Source organism: Theropithecus gelada, chromosome 3, assembly GCF_003255815.1.
Source record: "Theropithecus gelada isolate Dixy chromosome 3, Tgel_1.0, whole genome shotgun sequence".
Taxonomy (NCBI): domain Eukaryota; kingdom Metazoa; phylum Chordata; class Mammalia; order Primates; family Cercopithecidae; genus Theropithecus; species Theropithecus gelada.
In genome coordinates, this window is record NC_037670.1 from 1,596,656 (window position 1) to 1,620,073 (window position 23,418).

General features: G+C 53.9%; 1 protein-coding gene across 4 annotated transcripts; it reads left to right on the forward strand.

The window, feature by feature from the left end:
• The first annotated feature begins 4,010 nt into the window (after positions 1-4,010).
• Positions 4,011-21,821, forward strand: ASL (argininosuccinate lyase). Of its 4 annotated transcripts, XM_025378566.1 has the most exons (17): positions 4,011-4,097; positions 4,280-4,334; positions 10,512-10,706; positions 11,073-11,156; positions 11,575-11,631; positions 11,774-11,871; positions 15,207-15,284; positions 15,366-15,443; positions 15,936-15,988; positions 16,329-16,391; positions 17,406-17,520; positions 17,678-17,762; positions 17,876-17,935; positions 18,213-18,296; positions 20,616-20,696; positions 21,184-21,290; positions 21,395-21,582. In XM_025378566.1, exons 2-17 carry the CDS (start codon positions 4,323-4,325, stop codon positions 21,537-21,539), a joined length of 1,395 nt encoding a protein of 464 aa, XP_025234351.1. In that variant the 5' UTR covers positions 4,011-4,097; positions 4,280-4,322; the 3' UTR covers positions 21,540-21,582. The 4 variants fall into 4 exon arrangements, with proteins under 4 accessions (XP_025234351.1, XP_025234352.1, XP_025234353.1 ...); XM_025378567.1 differs by having other exon boundaries at positions 4,011-4,334; XM_025378568.1 differs by lacking the exon at positions 15,366-15,443 and having other exon boundaries at positions 4,011-4,334; positions 21,395-21,821.
• The last annotated feature ends 1,597 nt before the right edge of the window (positions 21,822-23,418 follow it).

The window sequence follows — 23,418 nt, forward strand, 5'->3', positions numbered from 1 at the left end:
TCACCCTTGTTGCCCGGGCTAGAGTACAATGGTGCGATTTCAGCTCACTGCAACCTCTGCCACCCAATTCAAGCGATTCTCCTGCCTCAGCCTCCCGAGTAGCTGGGATTACAGGCATGCACCACCATGTCCAGCTAATTTTGTATTTTTTTTTTTTTTGAGACGGAGTCTGGCGCTGTGTCACCCAGGCTGGAGTGCAGTGGCGCGATCTCGGCTCACTGCAAGCTCCGCCTCCCAGGTTCACGCCATTCTCCTGCCTCAGCCTCCGAGTAGCTGGGACTACAGGCGCCCGCCACCACGCCCGGCTAGTTTTTTGTATTTTTAGTAGAGACGGGGTTTCACCATGTTAGCCAGGATGGTCTCGATCTCCTGACCTCGTGATCCACCCGCCTCGGCCTCCCAAAGTGCTGGGATTACAGGCTTGAGCCACCGCGCCCGGCTAATTTTGTATTTTTAGTAGAGACAGGCTTTCTCTATGTTGGTCAGGCTGGTCTTGAACTCCTGACTTCAGCTGATCTGCCCAACTTGGCCTCCCAAAGTCCTGAGATTACAGGTGTCAACCACCAAGCCCTGCCAGCTTCTGTTTCTTTATCTATAAACAGCACTGTCGTGAAGATGCAATGAGATGAATTTTAGCTCAGAGCCTGCCACCTGGTGACTTACCCATGTTAGGTATTGTGGTTATAGCTCTGCTGTCAAACCACTTCTCCGACTCTCTTTCTAGCCTCAGTTCATTTGTCAAAGGGTTTGGCCCCAGGATTTTGCTGGATATTCAGAAGTACGACCTCACGTCTGCAGAACGCCACTGACTTTCACACGAGGCCTCCCAGGAAGGGATGCCAGGCCTCAGACACTAGCGGGTGGATCTCGGGACTTGCCACTCCACTTTCGCATTTTTCAGGACCACAAGGCATACAGTTGGTCTAACAGTCTTTTCTGTCCTCCCAGTGGTCAGCTGCAGCCCAGTTCTAGGGCTTCTGTGGGGGAAGACAGGAGAGGGCTGGGAGTCAGGGCACAGAAATGTGTCAGATGAGGCTTTGCTTGCAAGGAGCTTACCACTTGGGTAGTGGAGAAGGCCCAGAAGGCACTATGACAGTGCTCCCAAATCAGGAAAAGATTGCTAAATGCCCATACACTCAGGATCACACGGGAGCCCAGAGTTGGACACCTGGATCAGCTGGGAGTCTGCCTGACATTGATGATGTTTGGCTAGAATACTGATGGACGAATGGGAGGTAGCAAGACTGACACTGAGGGAAGGGCATCCCAGGCACAGGGAAGAGCATTTAGGAAGGCTTGAAACAGTCGGATGCATTCTGAGAACTCCAAGTAATTCCACTCTTGAGTTGAGCGAGGGCTAAAAACCTTCAAACCACAACACATTCCAGCTATTAGTCTCTTCTTCTCCCTCCATTTCATCCTCAACACTATAGCTAGATTTATCTTCCTTCCTTTCTTTCTTTTTTAAGATGGGGTTTCAGCTGGGCACAGTGGCTCACACCTGTAATTCCAGCACTTTGGGAGGCCGAGGCGGGCGGATCATCTGAGGTCAGGAGCTCAAGACCAGCCTGACCAACATGGAGAAATCCCGTCTCTACTAAAAATACAAAATTAGCCAGGCATGGTGGTGCATGTCTGTAACCTTGCTACTTGGAAGGCTGAGGCAGGAGAATCCCTTGAATCTGAGAGGCGGAGGTTGCAGTGAGCCGGGACTGTGCCATTGCACTCTAGCCTGGGCAATAAGAGCGAAACTCTGTCTCAAATAAATAAATAAATAAATAAATAAATAAATAATAAAATAAATGTGGCTCCTCTGATTTTAAAATTGATTTGGGCTCCCTATATGACCTACAGGACCAAGAACAAACTCCTTTTCTTGACATTGAAAACTCTTCACAGCCTTCCCCCAAACTCCTTCCACCTCTCCTCCCTACCTTTTGTTATAATTATAGCCACTTGGATGATTTCCTATTCTTAAAGCAGGCCAGTCACCTTTTTTGTCCAGACTTCTCCCTCTGCCTGGAATGTTCTTCTCCCCTTCCTCCCTGGGCAAATTCCCCCCATCTTCCAAGACCCAATTCAGAGGACAGGTTCACTAGAAGCCCCTTCAGGGTACTCCCAGTGCCTAGAATCCAGCCTGTCATTTTGGTTAAATAATTAATTAATCAGATCAAGGACATCTTCCCTGAGTACCCAATATAGCCCCCCAACGCTCCACCCCCATGCTTCCTGCACACCTCCTCTATGCTATGTTGGAACTTCTTGAAGTCAGGCTTCATTTCTTTTGTTCTGTTTCTTTCTTTCTCCTTCCTTCCTTTCTTCCCACCTCTTCCCTCCTTCCCTCCTTCACTCCTTACTTTTTTTTTTTTTTTTTTTTTTTGAGATGGAGTCTCGCTCTGTCGCCCAGGCTGGAGTGCAGTGGTGCGATCTCAGCTCACTGCAAGCTCCGCCTCCTGGGTTCACGCCATTCTCCTGCCTCAGCTTCCGGAGTAGCTGGGACTACAGGCGCCCGCCAACATGCCCGGCTAATTTTTTGTATTTTTAGTAGAGACGGGGGGTTTCACCTTGTTAGCCAGGATGGTGTCGATCTCCTGACCTTGTGATCTGCCCGCCTCGGCCTCCCAAAGTGCTGGAATTACAGGCGCGAGCCACCGCGCCCGGTCCCCCCCCCCCCCCTTTTTTTTTTTTTTTTTTGCAGTCTCACTCTGTTGCCCAGGCTGGAGTGCAGTGGCACGATCTCAGCTCACTGCAACCTCCACCTCCCTGGTTCAAGTGATTCTCCTGCCTGAGTAGCTGGGACTACAGGCGCCCACCACCACACGCCCACCACCACACCTGGCTAATAGAGACAGGGTTTCACCATGTTAGCCAGGCTGGTCTCGAATTCCTGATCTCAGGTGATGCGCCCGCCTCAGCCTCTCAAAGTGCTGGAATTAAAGGCATGAGCCACGGTGCCCGGCCTTTTTTCTTTTTTTCCTTTCTCTCTTTCTTTTTTGAGATGGAAGCTTGCTCTGTCATCCAGGCTGGAGTGCAATGGCACGATCTCAGTTCACTGCAATCTCCACCTCCCAGGTTCAAGCGATTCTCCTGCCTCAGCCTCCCGACTCGCTGGGATTACAGGCACCCGCCACCGTGCCCGGCTGATTTTTGTATTTTTAGTAGAGATGGAGTTTCACCATCTTGGCCAGGCTGGTCTCAAACTCGTGACCTCATGATCCACCTGCCTCGGCCTCCCAAAGTGTTGGGATTACAGGCGTGAGCCACCGCGCCCGGCCTCCGGTGGCATTTCTTTTCTTTTTTAGAGGAATCAGGCTGGAGTGCAGTGACACAATATCTCACTGCAGCCTCGAACTCCTGGGTTCCACTGCTCCTCCCACCTCAGCCTCCTCAGTAGCTAGGACTGCAGGCGTGCACCACCACGCCCCGCTATTTTCTTTTATAATTAATTTTTTGTAGAGGCGGGATCTTGTTACATTGCCCAGGCAGATCTCCAACTCTTAGCCTCAAGCGATCCTCCCACCTCTGCCTCCCAAAGTGCTGGGATTACAGCTGTGAGCCACCGCGCCTGGCACGGGCTTTATTTCTGATGTTCCTTCCTTTTTCCTCGATGCCTTTCTAACTCTGTACCTGGCACATAGAAGTGCTTGGTACGTGTTTGTTGAATGAATGAATTGATGGGCGAACATGCCATTTCACCTTATATATCTTGTGAACCCGCCAGGCCCGGGCCTGATGTCATAGCCTTTACCCCTGGCCCGAGTCTCCAGTCTCCTGCGTGTCTGCTGACCGCAGCGCGAACGCCAGGGCACTACCCTCCCCAACCCCAGCCCAACCCCCTTCCACATCGGGGGCCCCCCCAACCCTTTACCCGCCCGCTTCCCCGCCGCGGTGCAGCTCAGCTCCTAGCTCAGCCGGAGGTGTCCCCGCCCACAGCCAGGATTGGAGGACGGAGGCAACGCCCAACCCACTGGGCTGCCTCCTATTGACGCGGCCGCCGCCAGGGGTGGGGACAGGGCCAGCGGCTGCTGACGCCATCCCACAGCCAGAAAAGCCCTGGCCAGTGGCGGGCGCGACAGTGTCCGTGCGACCAGGCGGAGGTGAGTGCGAGGCGGCCGGATGGGCGGGACGGGCGTGGAGGACGCCGAGAACGGTGGCATGCGCTCACGTCCGTGTTCCCAAGGGCTGCGCTCGGCCAAGCGCAGTGCCCAGAGCTCGGAGCCAGCCTGGCCCGGGGGACCCTGCTGGCCAAGGAGGTCGTCAGTCCGGTCTTGTCTTCCAGACCCGGTGGACCGAAGCTTCCGGACGACGAGGAACTGCCCAACATGGCCTCGGAGGTGAGTGGGACCTCGGGGACGCCGGTCCTCCCAGCCTCCAAACGAGAGGGTAGGGGCGCCAGACCTGCCTCGGGCCACCCTGCTGGGAATCGCCCTCCAGGAAGTAATTTTGAAAATTACCCAGGAAGCCGGCACCCCCACCCGTCCCGGGCGCATCTTCTGGAGCTCAGCAGTCACCTTTACTGGGACTCACCTGTGTCCCTAGGCGGCCCTTTTGGCAAACCCACCAACCCACACTACTAGGGGTAGAGTGGCTCTGCCCTCACCTCACAGTGATGCCTGCCTGGCCAGGAAAAGTGCTCCCAAGCCTTCAGCCTTCCACCTCTTCATTCCTTCTTCCCCATGTCCTTTTGTCAGGTCCTACCCCACACCACATCCCTTCTCCTGCTAGAGCAATTGTCCCTGTTTATAGAATAAGGCTTAGCCCCTAAGTGTTCTTGTCCTTGACTGTGGCATGTGGAAAGAACCAAGAAAAAGGGGACCTCACCTCGTGACTCCAGCAACCCCAGTGCCTGGTTCCCTTCCTGTCTCACTGGACCCTGCTCCTTAGGGTCAGTGGCTCCTGGCTTCTCTTCCTGACCACTGAGATGCTGGAGTCCCGAGCAGAGGTTTCCTTCCTTTGGGCCACAGTTGATTTATCTGGCAATGGGGGTAATAACAGCTGTTGGCCTCCCTCTGTAAGGCACTAGATTATGAGGCCATTGCTTTGGACCCTTCAGGGGAAAGGGGCTGTTCACCTGATACTTCATGAAGGGAACCCCGGGAAGCAGGAGGTCTGGGTTCCAGGCCCTTCTGGCCTTCATTAGCTAGCAATTCACTTCCTTTCACTCAGTGCCCTGCAAGCTTCTGGGCCATGGGCGGGGGGCAGGGGAGCAGGGCCTGGACTTCGGAGCCAAACAGACTTGGTTTCTGTACCAGTCACTTGGGCCCTCCAAACCTCTTTCCTCATTTGTGAAATAGGGGTGATATTGCCCACCTCATAAAACGCCATAATAACGTATGTCAAATCCCTAGCACAGGGCTGAGCAACAGTAGGTGCTCAATAAATGGTGGCTAACCACAACAGTACTGATATTTCTACTTTGGGAAGCCGAGGCGGGAGGATTGCTGAAGCCCAGGAATTCCAGACCAGCCTGGGCAACATAGTGAGATCCTGTCTCTACAAAAAAATTTTGAAAATTACCCAGGTGTGGTGGCGTACACCTGTAGTCTCACAGGAGGCGGAGGCAGGAGGATTGCTTGAACCCAGAAGTTTGAGACTGCAGTGAGCATGATCTCACCCTGCACTCCAACCCAGGCAACAGAATGTGATCCAGTTTCAAAAAATAAAAATAGAAAACCCTGCCAGTCATGGTGGTTCACACCTGAAATCCCAGCACTTTGGGAGGCCGAGGCGGGTGGATCATCTGAGGTCAAGAGTTTGAGACCAGCCTGGCCAACATGGTGAAACCCCATCTCTACTAAAAATGCAAAAATTAGCCGGGTGTGGTGGTGGGTGCCTGTAGTCCCAGCTATTTGGGAGACTGAGGCAGGAGAATCGCTTGAACTCAGGAGGCGGAGGTTGCAGTAAGCCGAGATCACACCACTGCACTCCAGCCCTGGGGACAAAGCAAGACTCTTCCTCAAAAAAGGAAAAAACCCCACAAATCCCAAAACCAAAACTAATATTTCCCATGTACATTCGACCTTGACTGTTGCTCTTTCAACCCAGCCCAACTCAGTGCCCCATCCCCTGGCCCTGAAGAGACCATTCTGGCCCAGATGTGTCCTGGCTTGCAGTAGCACCTTCTGCTACCACACTGGGCTTCCCCTCTCCTCAGTGCCCAAGGGGAGGCACCTCACTCTGATCTCCCCGTAGGGTCCTATTATGCCTGCCAGTAAGGATAGGAGTTTGGTCTGGAGCACAGTGGTCTGGCTTCCCACAAGCCCAGTGCTCCAGGTAACCTCAGCTTGCCCCAGACCTTCCTGTAGGTTGGCACTAATTGGTTTGGCTGCCGCTCCGCTTATTAAGTAGTTGTTTTTATTACTAACAACCTCGGCAGGGTGGCCCAGGAGCCCGCTGGGGGAGGCGGTGCCAGGCTCCCGGCTGAAGGGCAGGCCGGCCCCAATTCTGACTGGCTGGCTCCAGTGATCAGGACCAGGGCCCCACGTGGTGCTTTGCTGGAGATCTGGGCTTGGTGGGGCAGCTATGGGGTAAGGGGCAGGACCAGCTCAAAAGACGGGGTGGGGGTGGAGGCTGCCTCTGCAGGGCAGAGTCCTTTGGCAGCCGGGGCTGTTGGGCATGGAGGGGTCAGCTCACAGCTCAGGGCCAGAGCACTGTAGAGGTCTCTGGGGTGCACCCAGGAACCAGGAGCTGAAGCATGTCCTATCCCCTGCCAGCCCTCCCTTAGTAACAGCTGGCATTTCTCAAGTCCTTCCTGAGCACCAGGCACCATGTTATATATGCAATTTGCAAATACTATCTGATTAAATGCTCACAACAAGGCTATCAGATAGGTACTATTATTATCTTTATCTTATTATTATTATCTTTTTTTTTTTTTTTTGAGACGGAGTCTCGCTCTGTCGCCCAGGCTGGAGTGCGCTGGCGCGATCTCCGCTCACTGCAAGCTCCGCCTCCCGGGTTCCTGCCATTCTCCTGCCTCAATCTCCCGAGTAGCTGGGACTACAGGCGCCCGCCACCACGCCCGGCTAATTTTTGTATTTTTAGTAAAAACGGGGTTTCACCGTGTTAGCCAGGATGGTCTCGATCTCCTGACTCATGATCTGCCTATCTTGGCCTCCCAAAGGGCTGGGATTACAGGCGTGAGCCACTGCGCCCGGCCCTTATTATTATTTCTAAGAAGGAGTCTTGCTCTGTTGCCCAAGCTGGAGTGCAATGGCGCCATCTCTGCTCACCACAACCTCTACCTCCAGGGTTCAAGCGATTCTCCTGCTTCAGACTCCCAAGGGGCTGGGACTACAGCTGCCCGCCACCGAGCCTGGCTAATTTTTGTATTTTAGTACAAACAGGGTTTCACCATGTTGGCCAGGCTGATCTTGAACTCCTGACCTCAAGTGATCCACCTGCCTGAGCCTCCCAACCCTGAGGTTTAATAATAGGTGCCAGGCCAGGTAGTTAATAGAAGTCTGGGGTATGGCAGGGGGATAGAGGAGGATATATGTCCCCATTGGCCATTGTAGACTCCCTTCCACAAAAAGGACGTCAGTGAAGTGACATGCCCACCTCCACCCCACCCTCCTCCCAGTCCTGGGCACTAGGGCTGTGCCCCAGGTATTCTGTACCCCGTCCCCGATCCGTCCCATGCCCTGGTCTCTGCCCTCTTTCAAAACAGATGTGGCCAGCGCCTTGGCTCATGTCTGTAATCCCAGCACTTTGGGAAGCTGAGGCTGGAGGATGGCTTGAGACCAGGAGTTCAAGACCAGCCTAGGCAACATAGTGAGACCCTGTCTCTACCAATTTTTTAAATTTTTATTTATTTATTTATTTTGAGAAAGAGTCTTGCTCTGTCACCCAGGCTGGAGTGCAGTGGCACAATCTTGGCTCACTGCAAACTCCGCCTCTTGGGTTCAAGTGATTCTCCCGCCTCAGCCTCCTAAGTAGCTGGGACTATAGGCGAGCACCACCACGCCCAGCTCATTTTTGTATTTTTAGTAGAGACTCGATTTCACCATGTTGGCCAGGATGGTCTCTATCTCCTGACCTCGTGATCCACCCACCTCAGCCTCCCAAAGTGCTGGGATTACAGGCGTGAGCCACCACTCCTGGCCCTACAATTTTTTTTTTTTTTTTTTTTCCTGTAACGGAGTCTCGCTCTGTCACCCAGGCAGGAATGCAGTGGCGCGATCTCTGCTCACTGCAAGCTCCGCCTCCCAGGTTCACACCATTCTCCTGCCTCAGCCTCCCGAGTAGCTGGGACTACAGGCGCCCACCACCACACCCGGCTAATTTTTTGTATTTTTAGTACAGACGGGTTTTCACCATGTTAGCCAGGATGGTCTCGGTCTCCTGACCTCATGATCCACCCGCCTCGGCCTCTCAAAGTGCTAGGATTACAGGCGTGAGCCACTGCCCCCGGCCCGACCCTACAAAATTTTTGAAAACTGTCTGGATGTGGTGGCGCATGCTTGTAGTCCCAACTACTGGGGAAGCTGAGGCGAGAGGACTGGTTGAGCCCAGGAGTTTGAGGCTGCAGTGAGCTATGATGGTGCCACTGCACTCCAAGCTGGGTAACAGAGTGAGACCCTGTGTCTAAAAAAGAATTTAAAGCTGGGTGCGGTGGCTCACACCTGTAATCCCAGCACTTTGGGAGGCCGAGGCAGGCAGATCACGAGGTCAGGAGATCAAGACCATCCTGGCTAACACAGTGAAACCTGGTCTCTGCTAAAAAAACAAACAAACAAAAAAAAACCCAAAAAATTAGCCAGGCGTGGTGGCGGGCGCCTGTAGTCCCAGCTACTTAGGAGGCTGAGGCAGGAGAATGGCGTGAACCTGGGAGGTGGGGCTTGCACTGAGCCAAGATCCCGCCACTGTACCCCAGCCTGGATGACAGAGTGAGACTCCATCTCAAAAAAAAAAAAAAAAAAAGAATTAAAAAAATTTTTTTAACAAACAAAACGGGCTGGGCACGGTGGCTCATGCCTATAATCCCGAGCACTTTGGGAGGCCAAGCTCAGGGGATCACCTGAGATCAGGAGTTCAAGACCAGTCTGACCAACATGGTGAAACCCTGTCTCTACTAAAAATACAAAACTCAGCCGGGTGTGGTGGCACATGCCTGTAATTCCAGCTAGTTGGGAGGTTGAGGCAGGAAAATTGGCTTGAACTCAGGAGGCGGAGGTTGCTGTGAGCCGAGATCATGCCACTGCACTCCAGCCTAGGTGACAGAGTGAGACTGTATCTCAAAAAACAGAACAAAACGTAGATGCCTACATACCATTCCTCTGCCCTTGGCTCCTAGGGAGTAAGGGGTCACCCAGTGACCTCCTAGAAGGCCAGTGACAATGGGGAGTGTCAGGGCGCTTTTCAGAGCCCAGGGAGTGGTAGGAATTGGGATCTTAGTCCAGCTCCAAGCTGTGAGGGAGAGAGTTGCAGAGCACTTAAGCTTGGTGGAGACCCTCAAGGCCTCTTTGCCTGTCCCTGCAGCAAAGGTTCAGGACACCAGAGCCAAGTCCAGAAGCCCTGGTGGAACAGGGGTGAAGAGCGTGGGTTCTGCCTGGTGGAACAGGGGTGAAGAGCGTGGGTTCTGCCTGGTGGAACAGAGGTGAAGAGNCCTGGTGGAACAGGGGTGAAGAGCGTGGGTTCTGCCTGGTGGAACAGAGGTGAAGAGCGTGGGTTCTGCCTGGTGGAACAGGGGTGAAGAGTGTGGGTTCTGCCTGGTGGAACAGGGGTGAAGAGCATGGGTTCTGACTTCAGACTGCTGGGCTGCAGCCCTGGCTCTCCCACCCCAGGTGAGGGCAGGCTGCATGCCCCTCTGTGCCTCAGTTTCCCCCTCTTCATAGTGGAATTGTGTTGGTGCCTACCCCAGAGGGTTTTGTCAACAATTAGGATGGCACCTGGCACCTTGGTCAGTGGCAGGAAAGGTTCCAGAAGCTCTGCTGTGGTCCCAGGGATGCCTCAGGCCCTGCCACCATCTCGTCAGAGTGGGGCCATGTGGTGAGAAAGAACCCCAACTTTAAGGCCACACGCAGTGGCTCATGCCTGTAAGCCTAGCACTTTCAGAGGCCAAGGCGGGAGGATCACCTGAGGTCAGGAGTTCAAGACCAGCCTAGCCAACATGGTGAAACCCCATCTCTACTAATGATACAAAAATTAGTGGGGTGTGGTGGCATGTGCCTGTAATCCCAGCTACTCGGGAGTCTGAGGCAGGAGAATCTTTTGAACCTGGGAGGCAGAGGTTGCAGTGAGCCGAGATGGTGCCACTGCACTCCAGCCTGGCCGACAGAGTGAGAATCTGTCTCAAAAAAAAAAAAGAACCCAAACTTTTGGAGTTCAGCCACGTTCCCATGCTCACTCCCAGGGTGGTGACTCTGGGAAGGTCTCAGCCTCCTTCTCTGCCCAGTTAGAATGATCTGATGCACCTGCTACCATCAGACTTGATAAGTTTCCTGAAGACTGCAAGAAGCGCTGTTCTGGAGGGTGGAGGAGAGACTAATTGTTCTTGCTCTCCTGGCCAGAGTGGGAAGCTTTGGGGTGGCCGGTTTGTGGGTGCAGTGGACCCCATCATGGAGAAGTTCAACGCGTCCATTGCCTACGACCGGCACCTTTGGGAGGTGGATGTTCAAGGCAGCAAAGCCTACAGCAGGGGCCTGGAGAAGGCAGGGCTCCTCACCAAGGCCGAGATGGACCAGATACTCCATGGCCTAGACAAGGTACTCGCCGTGGCCAAAGCCCCACCCAAGGCCCCTTCCCTGTGGCCCCAGGCTCCCACCAAATCCCTAAGCAAATAGTGCAGTGTTGCTCATATGTGGTTTCACATTGAACTAATTATATACTCAAGTGCTGTTTAACTGTGTGCCTTGATGTCTACCTCTCTCCATCTTTTAATGATCCCTGTGACCCACATGGCTCATGGGTAAAGGTGGGCCTGAGATGCCCCCTCCCAGGGTGCGCTTCTAGGACTCAGCTCCTGGATGGGGACAGTCAGTCATCACGGATAGGGTGGGACCAGGGCTGGGGCTCTCTTAGCTGCTGATGCCTGCTCACCTGACCCCTGGCATTGCTGCTACCCACTATAGGTGGCTGAGGAGTGGGCCCAGGGCACCTTCAAACTCAGCCCCAATGATGAGGACATCCACACAGCCAACGAGCGCCGCCTGAAGGTATGACCCCTGGAGCCCCACCGCTTTCCTGGCCTCCCCTCTCCACCTTGCCCAGGGCCACTTTGAGCATTAGCACCATCATTCTGTTTACTTCCCCACTGGCAGACAGCAGGTGAGACCTTAGGACATGGGCCAGGCACCCTGGCTCATGTCTATAATCCTAACACTTTGGGAGGCTGAGGTGGGAGGATCGCTTGAGGCCAGGAGTTCCAGAGCAGCCTGGGCAACATAACGAGGTCCCACAACTACAAAAATTAAAAAAAAAAAAAAAAGGAACAACAGGCCTCAGCAGAAATGGCAAGAGATTTGGGCAGGACCTGGAGCCCTGGGGTACGGAGGTAGGTTAGCAGGGCTGATGAGGAACTGCCTGGGTTGACTCCTTGGGGGATACAGACTTTGGGTCTCCCTTCACCTCCAGGAGCTCATTGGTGAAACGGCAGGGAAGCTGCACACGGGACGGAGCCGGAATGACCAGGTGCTTCTAGCCCCTCCACCCCACTGCTCCATGTTGTCCCAAACTTGGGGAGCCCAGGGGGCAGTTAGAGCTCTGCAACTGTCCTGGCTTCTCAGGGAAGCAACACGTCGGCCTCCCTGAGCACCACCTCCTCCTCGCACAGGTGGTCACGGACCTCAGGCTATGGATGCGGCAGACCTGCTCCACGCTCTCCAGCCTCCTCTGGGAGCTCATCAGGACCATGGTGGATAGGGCAGAGGCGTGAGTCCTACAGGGACACCCAGGGGGCAGACAGAGGTGTGATGGCAGCCTGAACAGGAGACCTAGGGGGCAGGGGTGAACAGGGTGGGGGTGCCAGGCCCTGAGGGACAGGGGCATCCCAGAACTCCAGGATCGAGGCAGAATAGCTAGGAGTGGGCCATTTCCTGCAGGCCCCAATGCTCCCATGCCAGTCTAGCTCAGCAGGCAGGGAAGACTCACCCGTCGTGGGGCCGGGTGCAGTGGCTCATGCCTATAATCTCAGCACTTTGGGAGGCCAAGGTGGGTGGATCACCTGAGGTCAGGAGTTCGAGACCAGCCTGGCCAACATGGTGAAACTCTGTCTCTACTAAAAATACAAAAATTAGGCAAGCATGGTGGTGTGTGCCTATAATCCCAGTTACTCGGGAGGCTGAGGCAGGAGAACTGCTTGAACCCGGGAGGCAGAGGTTGCAGTGAACCGAGATCGTGCCATTGCACTCCAGCCTGGGCTACAGAGTGAGATCCGTCTCAAAGAAAAAAAAGGAAAAAAAAGAAAACTCACCATTTGCAGAGTTGAGGGCAGGAAGCTAAGCCAAGCACAGCCATAGTCACTCCCCACCCTGCCTGTCCCCTAGATCCCCCATCCCAAGCTTTGTGTCCCCAACCAGTCCATCTGGCAAAAGACAGAGCCAAAGGCTGCCTCCTGCTGGCCTCATTTCAGGCTTTGGCTTCTGAGACCTGGTGTCTTTGGGACTGGATTTGTTCCTTATAGACCTGGACAAAGAGCTGCTGAGGAGTCTCCATGTGTTGTCAGAGACCCCTTCTCTTCCTCAACTCCCTGTGATGCTTGTTTCACAGACTTAGGGGGAAACAAGGGCACAAGAATTGTCACTCAGCAGGTAGGGCAGGGCTGCTAGGAGGAACAGGGAGTGTCTGCTACTGAGTTCAAGGTTTCTTTAAATTTTTTTTGTTGTTGTTGTTTTGAGACAGGGTTTTGCTCTGCCGCCTAGTCTGGGGTATAGTGGTGCGATCTTAGTTAACTGCAAACTCTGTCTCCTGGGTTCAAGTGATTGTAGTGCCTCAGCCTCCCAAGTAGCTGAGATTACAGGTGTGCACCACCATGTCCAGCTAATTTTTGTATTTTTTTCAGTAGAGATGGGTTTTGCCATGTTGGCCAGGCTGGTTTCGAACTCCTGAGCTCAGGTGATCCACCCACCTCGGCCTGCCAAAGTGCTAGGATTACAGCCATAAACACTGCACTCAGCTTAATTTTTAAATTGTCTTTAGTGATGAGATCCTGCTCTGTCACCTAGGCTGGAGTACAGTGGCTTGGTAATAGCTCACTGCAGCCTCAAACTCCTGGAATCAAATGATCCTCCCACCTCAGCTTTCTGAGTAGCTAGAACCACAGGTGTGCACCGCCTGTGAGATGGAGTCTCGCTCTGTCGCCCAGGCTGGAGTGCAGTGGCACAATCTCTACTCACTGCAATCTCTGCCTCCTGGGTTCACGCCATTCTCCTGCCTCAGCTTCCGGAGTAACTGGGACTACAGGTGCCCGCTACCACGCCTGGCTAATTTTTTGTATTTTTAGTAGAGACAGGCTTTCACCATGTTAGCCAGGATGGTCTCAATCTCCTGACCTTGTGATCCACCCACCTTGGACTCCCAAAGTGCTGGGATTACAGGCATGAGCCACCATGGCCAGCCGAGAATGTTTTAAATATTTTGTAGAAACGGAGTCTCTCTATGTGGCTCAGGCTGGTCTCAAACTCCCGGCCTTAAGTGATCCTTCCCTCTTGGCCTCCCAAAGTGCTGGGATTAAAGGCTTGAGCCACCGTGCCTGGCCCTGAGTACAGAATTTATTTATGGGGTGATGAAAATGTTATAAAATTGGTTATGGTGATGGTTGTACAGTAAAGTGTAAATTTTAAATGAGTAAATTGTTTGTGAATGATAATCTCAGTAAAGCTGGTTTATTTAAGACAACAGGCCAGGTGCAATGGCTCATGCCTGTAATCCCAGCACTTTGGGAGGCTGAGGCGGGTGGATCACCTGAGGTCAGGAGTTCGAGACCAGCCTGGCCAACATGGTGAAACCCCATCTCTACTAAAAATACACAAAATTAGCCGGGTGTGATGGTAGGCACCTGTAATCCCAGCCACTTGGGAGGCAGGAGAATCTCTTGAACCTGGGAGGCAGAGGTTGCAGTGGGCTGAGATCATACCACTGCATTCCAGCCTGGGCAACAAAAGCAAAACTCTTTCTCAAAAACAACAACAACAACAAAAAACAGGCCAGGTATGGTGGCTCACATTTGTAATCCCAGCCCTTTGGGAGGCCAAGGCAGGAGGATTGCCTGAACCCAGGAGTTTCAGACCACCCTGGGCAACATGGCAAGACCCCATCTCACAGAGTGAGATGGAGTCTCACCCTGTCGCCCAGGCTGGAGTGCAGTGGTGCAATCTTGGCTCACTGCAAGCTCTGCCTCCCAGGTTCACGCCATTCTCCTGCCTCGGCCTCCCGAGTAGCTGGGACTACAGGCGCCCGCCACCACACCGGCTAATTTTTTGTAGTTTTAGTAGAGACAGGGTTTCACCGTGTTAGCCAGGATGGTCTCGATCTCCTGACCTCGTGATCCACCAGCCTCAGCCTCCCAAAGTGCTGGGATTACAGGCGTGAGCCACCGTGCTCGGCCACAAGACCCCATCTTTACAAAAAATTAAAAATTAGCTGGGCATGGTGGCATGTCCCTTTAGTCCCAGCTACTCAGGAGACTGAGGCAGGCGGATCACTTGAGCCCAGGAGATAGAGGCAGCAGTGAGCTATGATCGTGCCACTGTACTCCAGCCTGGGCAACAGAATGAGACCCTGTCTCTAAAAACAAAAACAAAACAAAACAACAAGAAAACAGGACCGTCACTCACAGCACCTCTGCCTCTGCCCTGCCTACTTGAATGTGGTGCAGGGCATCTCACCTGCTCAGAGCAGCCCTTGAATGAGCCTCAGCTATTTCTAGGATCCTCAAAACCTCTCACGGCCAAGTCATACCCAACATGGGCCTCCTCCCCTGTTCTGGCCCCTGCTCGGAGATGCTGAGTTACAGAGGCTGGACTTTGGGTGTTTCTGGCAAAGCCTCACCCCAGGAGGCCCCACAGCTCAGGCCCAGTCCTTGGTTCACACGGCCCCACTTCCGGCCTTTTTCCCTTAAGACCGATTTGTCCCTGGGAGATCACCAGATCCCTCATTCAGGTGGAATGCTGCAGGGCGACACTTTTTCCAGGGGTGACAGGGTCCCAGTGTCACAGGCAGGCCTTGCACGAACCTCCATCCAACCTCCTGCTCCTCCTCTCCCACAGGGAACGTGATGTCCTCTTCCCGGGGTACACCCATCTGCAGAGGGCCCAGCCCATCCGCTGGAGCCACTGGATTCTGAGGTGAGCCAGGTGAGGTGCAGGGGCCATGCTAGAGGGGAAGACCGTGGCTGCCCTGACCCTCTTGCCCCTGGCTTCCCACAGCCACGCCGTGGCGCTGACCCGAGACTCTGAGCGGCTGCTGGAGGTGCGGAAGCGGATCAATGTCCTGCCCCTGGGGAGGTGGGTGAGGTTCCAGTGCCCCGAGGGCCTGGTGGGGGTGGCTGCTGTATAGCCTTAGGGATTGACAGAGCTGGGAAGGGCAGAGTGGGACAGAAAGCCGCCTTATCTGCTCAGCGGGGGACCCTGCATGGAGCCCCAGCTCTCGCTAAGGTGGGGACGACCAAGCCATTGAATGTGTCTGAGCAGGGCCAGAGCCCTCCAGCAAGGCTCCTGGCAAGCCCAGCCTGCTGCCCTCAGCCTGACATATGGGAACATGTGTCAGGAGACAAGTGTCCTGCACCCAGGGTCACTCGGTGCTTGGGGACAAGTGTTCTGTACCCAAGGCGACTGGGCCAGGGAAGAGGCTGAGCACCAGGTGGTTGCCCTGGCAACCAGGACTTGGTTCTCTGTGTGTGCTTGTGTGCGTGTGTGTGTGTGTGTGTGTGTGTGTGTGTGTGTGTGTCAGGGCTGCCTGCCAGGAGCCCTGGTCACTATGAATCCCTGTCCCTGCAGTGGGGCCATTGCAGGCAATCCCCTAAGTGTGGACCGAGAGCTGCTTCGAGCAGGTGAGACACCCTGCCCCTCCTCCCCAGGGAGAGGCACCCTCAGCACCCGCCAGGACCCGCAGACACACCTGAAACCAGAGGGCAGGGGCCTGTAGCTCCTGGTGGAACCTTCATTCATTGCCTACGGGCACTGAGTTCATCAAGTCTAGGGGTCACTCATGGCAGGGGTGCTTGGTACTGAGAGACTCAGGGCTCCTGCCTCCCTCCTGGGATTGTGCAAAAGATCCCTCCCCCAGCTGCCACCCCACCCTGATGAGGGGTGGGGGCTGGGCAACCTAGTTGGGGGAGAGGGGGCCACTTCCTGTCCTCCAGCCCAGCCCCGCTTCCTCTCACCCCCCAGAACTCAACTTTGGGGCCATCACTCTCAACAGCATGGATGCCACTAGTGAGCGGGACTTTGTGGGTAAGTCTTGGGGAGCCAGTCCCCTGCCCTGTGCCTCACTTTAGTCCCTCAACCCAGCTTCTCTCCAGTCTCTTCCCACCCCTCTACAGACAGGCTGGTTGTGGTGATAGTTGTACACTGAAGTGTAAAGCTTAAATGGGTAAATTGGGTGGGGCACAGTGGTTCACGCCTGTAATCCCAGCACTGGCCAACATGGTGAAACCCCATCTCTACTAAGAATACAAAATTTAGCTGGGCATGTGGTGGCAGGTGCCTGTAATCCCAGCTACTCGGGAGGCTGAGGCCAGAGAATCGCTTGAACCCAGGAGGTGGAGGCTGCAGTGAGCTGAGATCGCGCCAGTGCACTCCAGCCTGGGCAACAAGAGTGAAACTCCAACTCAAAAAATAAAATAAAATAAAAATAAATAGGTCAGGCATGGTGGCTCACGCCTGTAATCCTAGCACTTTGGGAGGCCGAGGTAGGTGGATCACCTGAGGTCAGGAGTTCAAGACCAGCCTGGCCAACATGAGGAAACCCCGTCTCTACTAAAAGCACAAAAATTAGCTGGGCATGGTGGTGCATGCCTGTAATCCCAGCTACTCGGGAGGCTGAGGAAGGAGATTCGCTTGAACCTGGGAGGTAGAGGTTGCAGTGAGCCGAGATTGCGCCACTGCACTCCAGCCTGCGCGATGGGAGCAAGACTCCATCTCAAAAAAAAAAAAAAAATAAATGGATAAATTGTATGTGAGTAAAAACTCGGTAAAGCTGGTTTATTTAAAACAACAATAACAAAAAACAGACTAGGTGCAGTGGCTCACGTTTGTAATCCCAGCACTTTGGGAGGCCAAGGCAGGAGGATTGCTTGAGCCCATGAGTTTCAGACCAGCCTGGGCGACATAGCACGACACCATCTTTACGAAAAATGAAAATTTAGCCGGGTCCCCCCACCGCCTAACCTCCTCCCGACCCCTGTATGGTCAGGCTGGGTGGGGATGGGAGAGGCCTGGTGACTGGGAACCTTTTCTCCCTCCCAGCTGAGTTCCTGTTCTGGGCTTCGCTATGCATGACCCATCTCAGCAGGATGGCTGAGGACCTCATCCTCTACTGCACCAAGGAATTCAGCTTCGTGCAGCTCTCGGATGCCTACAGGTAAGCCCTGAACTGCCACCTCTGTCTGCCCCTGCCGGCCTCTGTATTCCCCACCCCCCGTGGGCGTGGCTTCCTTCCTCCCCGCCCCACCCCTCCGCCAGACCTGCTGGACCAGCCAAGGATCCAGCCCTTTCAGCGCCAGCACCTCTGTCCCCAGCACGGGAAGCAGCCTGATGCCCCAGAAGAAAAACCCCGACAGTTTGGAGCTGATCCGGAGCAAGGCTGGGCGTGTGTTTGGGCGGGTGAGCAAGGCTGGGGGGGGGGGGGGCGGGGAAGGGCGGAGCCTCTGGGCTGATGGTGGGTGGCCAGGGGGCAGGTTCCCGGGTCCAGCCCCTGTGCCTCCCTCTTCCCGCAGTGTGCCGGGCTCCTGATGACCCTCAAGGGACTTCCCAGCACCTACAACAAAGACTTACAGGTGCGAGGCCAGGGGAGGCCTGCCTACTACGTGCCAGTTCTCAGGGCTCTGGCACACCCAGGCAGGGCCTCACCCGGGGATTGCTATACATCCTCCCATCCTGTGCACACAGCCTCATCCATGGCTGCCCTTGGACTCTCTGCCCTTCCTTTGTTGGGGTACTGAGTGTTCTTCCCATGGAAGGCAGTGGGGATGCCTCAGTTGGGGGAGTGGGACTGTGGGGACCCTGGGTGCAAGGGGGCTGCTAGGCCCTCACCTCCTGCCATGTGCCTCCCAGGAAGACAAGGAAGCTGTGTTTGAAGTGTCAGACACTATGAGTGCCGTGCTGCAGGTGGCCACTGGCGTCATCTCTACGCTGCAGGCAAGACGTCACCCACCTGCCTCTCCTCCCTAGGTCCCAGGCACTGGGGTGGGCATGCAGGGAGGGTGGCCTTGGGAGGAGGTGAGGTGGGGCTGGAGGACCTGGGGCAGGGAAGGAGAGGTGTGCTCGCTCCTGCTCCTGGGGAACAGGGAAAGGACAGAAACTGCTGCCTTGCAGTGGAAGTAGATGAGACTCAGGGGGCCTTGGGTCTATCAACTGGCCAGACCAGAACTCTTTTTAAAAAAAGAAAATCTATACAAAAGGCCAGGTGCAGTGGCTCATGCCTGGAATCTCACACTTTGGGAGGCCGAGGCAGATGGAGCACTTGAGGTCGGGGGTTTGAGACCAGCCTGGCCAACATGGCATAACCATGTTCTCTACTAAAAATGCAAAAGTTAGCCAGACATGATGGCTCACATCTGTAATCCCAGCTACTCAGGAGGCTGAGGCAGGAGAATCACTTGAACCCATGAGATGGAAGTTGTAGTGAGCCAAGATCATGCCACTGCACTCCAGCCTGGACTACAGAGTAAAACTCCACCTACAAATATATAAATTCAATTAAATATCTAACAAAATCTTTTTTTAGAGACAGGGTCGCTCTCTGTCACCCAGGCTGGAGTGCAGTGGTGCGGTCGTAGCTCACTGCAGTCTCAAACTCCTGGGCTCAAGTGATCCTCCCACCTCAGTCTCTAGAGTAACCGGGACTACAAACATGCGCCACCATGCCTGGCTAATTTTTTTATTTTTTGTAGAGACAGGGTCTCCCCATGTTTCCCAGGCTGGTCTCAAACTCCCGGCCCCAAGCCATTCTCCCACCTTGGTCTCCCAAAGTGCTGGGATTATAGGCATGAGCCACTTTCCTGGCCGATTTCTTTTAAAACCAATTATTATGGGAAATTTATGTATATAACAGCTAGAGAATGCATAATGAACCCTATGTACCGACACCCAGCTTCAATAATAATCAACTTATAGACATCCTGGCTCCGGCAGTCTTTACCTACAGCTCTCCCCCACTCCTTTACCCCCTTATTTTGAAGCAAATTCCCATAATCACATCATTTCATTCCTAGATAGTTCAGGATGTGTCTTGAAATGGGTCTTTCTTGGCTGGGCGCAGAGCCTCATGCCTGTAATCCCATCAATTTGTGAGACTAAGGTGGGCAGATCACTTGAGGTCAGCAGTTCGAGACCAGCCTGGCCAACATGGCAAAACCCCGTCTTTACTAAAAATATAAAAATTAGCTGGGTGTGGTGGTACACGCCTGTAATTCCAGCTACTCGGGAGGCTGAGACAGGAGAATTGCTTGAACCTGGGAGATGGAGATTGTAGTGAGCAGAGATCGCGCCACTGCACCCCAGCCTGTGTGATAGCAAGACTCCATCTCAAAAAATAATAATAATAAATAAATAAAAAACAGTGTCTTTGGAAGCTAGTCCCCCAACTAGCAGCACCAGCATCACCTCAGAACTCCTGAGAAATGCAATGTGAGGTCCCACTCCAGATGGCTAAATCAGAGACTCCGGGGGTGGTCCCCAGCAATTTGTATTTTTTTCTTAGTAAATTCTCCAGTGGCTAGGCCTGGTAGCTTGTGCCTGTAATCCCAGCACTTTGAGAGGCTGAGGCAGAAGAAGCACGTGAGCCCAGGAGTTCAAAACCAGCCTGAGCAACATAGCGAGACCCTGTCTCTAAAAGTAAAAAAATTGAATCAGCCAGTCGTGATGGTGTGTATACCTGTGGTCCCAGCCACTCTGGAGACTGATGTGGGAGGATCCCTTGAGCCCAGGAGGTCAAGGATGCAGAGAGCCAGGATTGTGCCATTGCACTCCAACCTGAGCGACAGAGGAACACCCTGTCTCAAAAAAGCCCAAAACAACAACAACAAATTAGCTGGGCATGGTGGTGTGCATGGCTGTAGTCCCAACTATTTGGGAGGCTGAGGCTGGAAGATCCCTTGAGTCCAGGCTGCAGTGAGCTATCATGGCCACTGCACTCCAGCCTGGGCAACAAAGCAAGACACTGTCTCCTAAAACAGAAAACAAATCCTCCAGGAACATCTGATGCATGCTAAAGATAAGGACGCTTTGAAAACATAAAGGCCAGTAAAACATACAGACCAGTAAGCGTTAATAGCACACGTAAATATTATAGATAATTATGAGAAGATGGTTCAAGTTGAGAGTGAGACAGAGCCGAGTGGGTAAGAGAGTATCTGCCCAAGGCAGGGACATCCTAGCAGAGGAGCAGGTCCTGGGCCTGGCAGCTTCAGACCCCAGGGTCCCCAGGGCTCACCACTCACCCACCTGTGCCCACAGATTCACCGAGAGAACATGGGACAGGCTCTCAGCCCCGACATGCTGGCCACTGACCTTGCCTATTACCTGGTCCGCAAAGGGGTAAGTGTGTAGCAGCCAAGGGGAGGGTGAGGAGATGGGGTGCCCCCCAGAGGGTGGGGGAGCTCAGGAAGGGGCACAGGTGGTCCATCCTGGTGGCTCACCCCTGTAATGCCGGCACTTTGGGAGGCCAAGGCAGGTGGGTCACTTGAGGCCAGGGGTTCAAGACCAGCCTGGTCAACATGGTGAAACCCTGTCTCTTTTGTTGTAAAATGCAACAGTTGTTGTAAAAATACAACAATTAGCCCAGTGTGGTGGCACACTCCTGTAATTCCAGCTATTCGGGAGGCTGAGGCAGGAGAATCGCTTGAACCTGGGAGGTGGAGGTTGCAGTGAGGTGAGATCATGCCACTGCACTCCAGCGTGGGCAACAGAGCGAGACTTAGTGTCAGAAAAAAAAAAAAAAAAAAAAAGAAGGGGCACAGGCAGTGGAGGCAGATCAGGGCATGGAGGAAGCTGCCTCAGCACCATCTTCCTCCCTGGCACCCAGATGCCATTCCGCCAGGCCCACGAGGCTTCCGGGAAAGCCGTGTTCATGGCTGAGACCAAGGGGGTCGCCCTCAACGAGCTGTCACTGCAGGAGCTGCAGACCATCAGGTGCGGCCCATCCCCTTCCCCATGCTGCCTCCTAGGAAGTGAGCCTGGGTGCCTGGAACCCAGGGTGGCCCGGCGCCCTGGCCCACCTCTTCCTCTCTCCCCAGCCCCCTGTTCTCGGGCGACGTGAGCTGCGTGTGGGACTACGGGCACAGCGTGGAGCAGTATGGTGCCTTGGGTGGCACTGCACGCTCCAGTGTTGACTGGCAGATCCACCAGGTGCGGGCACTACTGCAGACACAGCAAGCCTAGGTCCTCCTGCACCTGCCCCCTAATAAAGTGGGCGCTAGAGGAAGCTGCTGCGTGTTTCCTGCCCCAGCCTGGCTCCCTCGTTGCTGGGCTTTCTGGGGCTGGCCAGTGGGGACGGTCAGGGACTGGAGAAGCAAGATGGGGTGGCCTATAATCCCAGCACTTTGGAAGGGCAAGGTGCAAGGATGCTTGAAGCCAGGAGTTTGACACCAGCCTGGGCAACACAGGGAGACCCGTGTCTCTACCCAATAATGAAACAAATAGCCTGGTGTGGTAGCCTGTGCATATAGTCCCAGCTACTTGTAAGGCTGAGGTGAGAGGATACTTGTGTCCAGGAGTGGAGGCTGCAGTAAGCTACGATCACACCACTGCATTCCAGCCTGGACAAGAGAGTGAGACCCTGTCTCTAAAAATAAAAAATAAAAATTAAATGGAAGCAGAGAAAACTGGGCAAGGGCAATGAGAGTCATAGATGAAAGGGAAGAGGGGGCTCCCATCATAGCCTCTGCTCTGTCCAGGCCCCATCCCCTTCAAACAGGGTATCACAGTGACCTCCTAGGCCAGGAGTGATGGCTCACGCCTGTAATCCTACTTTGGGAGGCCTGGGCAATATATCAAGACTCCAGCTACCACATTAAAAAAACAAAAACAAAAATAAAACAACTAGCCAAACAGGGCACAGTGGCTCACACCTAATCCCAGCACTTGTAGGAGGCTGAGGCTGGTAGATCACTTGAGACCAGGAGTTCGAGAACAACCTGGCCAACATGGTGGAACCCCATCTCTAATAAAAATACAAAAATTAGCCAGGTGTGGTGGCTCATGCCCGTAATCCCAGCTACTTAGGAGGCTGAGGCAGCAGAATTGCTTGAACCCGGGAGGCAGAGGTTGCAGTGAACCAAGATTGCATTATTGCACTCCAGCCTGGGCCACAGAGCGAGACTCTGTCTAAAAAACAACAACAACAAAAACTAGCCGTTTGTAGTGGTGTGTGCCTATAGTCCCAGCTACTTGGAAGGCTGAGGCAGGAGGATCGCTTGAGCCCAGCAGTGGGAGGCTGCAGTGAGCTGCGATGGCACCACTATACCCCAGCCTGGGAAACAGAGCAAGACCCTGTCCCTAAAAGAAAAAAAAGAAGTAAGAAATGTGTGAAACTTACGTTTTATTAACAACAAAGATAAACAAGCTAAGCTCAAGGAAGAATGAATAACCCCTACTACGTGACTTTGGGAGCAATGACAGATTTTGTTAAAGAACCAAGGCTGGGTGCAGTGGCTCACGCCTGTAATCCCAGCACTTTGGGAGGCCAAGGCGGGAGCCAGGAGTTTGAGACCAGCCTGGCCAACATGGTGAAACCCCATCTCTACTAAAAATACAAAAAAAGGCTGGGCACAGTGGCTCACGCCTGTAATCCCAGCACTTTGGGAGGCTGAGACGGGCGGAGATCGAGACCATCCTGGCTAACACGGTGAAACCCTGTCTGTACTAAAAAAATACCAAAAACTAGCCGGACGTGGTGGCGGGCGCCTGTAGTCCCAGCTGCTTGGGAGGCTGAGGCAGGAGAATGGCGTAAACCCCGGAGGCAGAGCTTGCAGTGAGCTGAGATCCAGCCACTGCACTCCAGCCTGGGTGACAGAGCAGGACTCCGTCTCAAAAACAAAACAAAACAAAACAAAAAATACAAAATACAAAAAAAAAAAAAAAAAAAAATCAGCTGGGCACAGTGGTGCGTGCCTGTAATCCCAGCTACTTGGGAGGCTGAGGGAGAAGAATCACTTGAACCCGGGAGGCAGAGGTTGCAGTGAGCTGAGATTGTGCCACTGCACTCCAGCCTGGGCGACAGAGGGAGACTCCGTCTTAAAAAAAAAAAAAAGAACCAAAA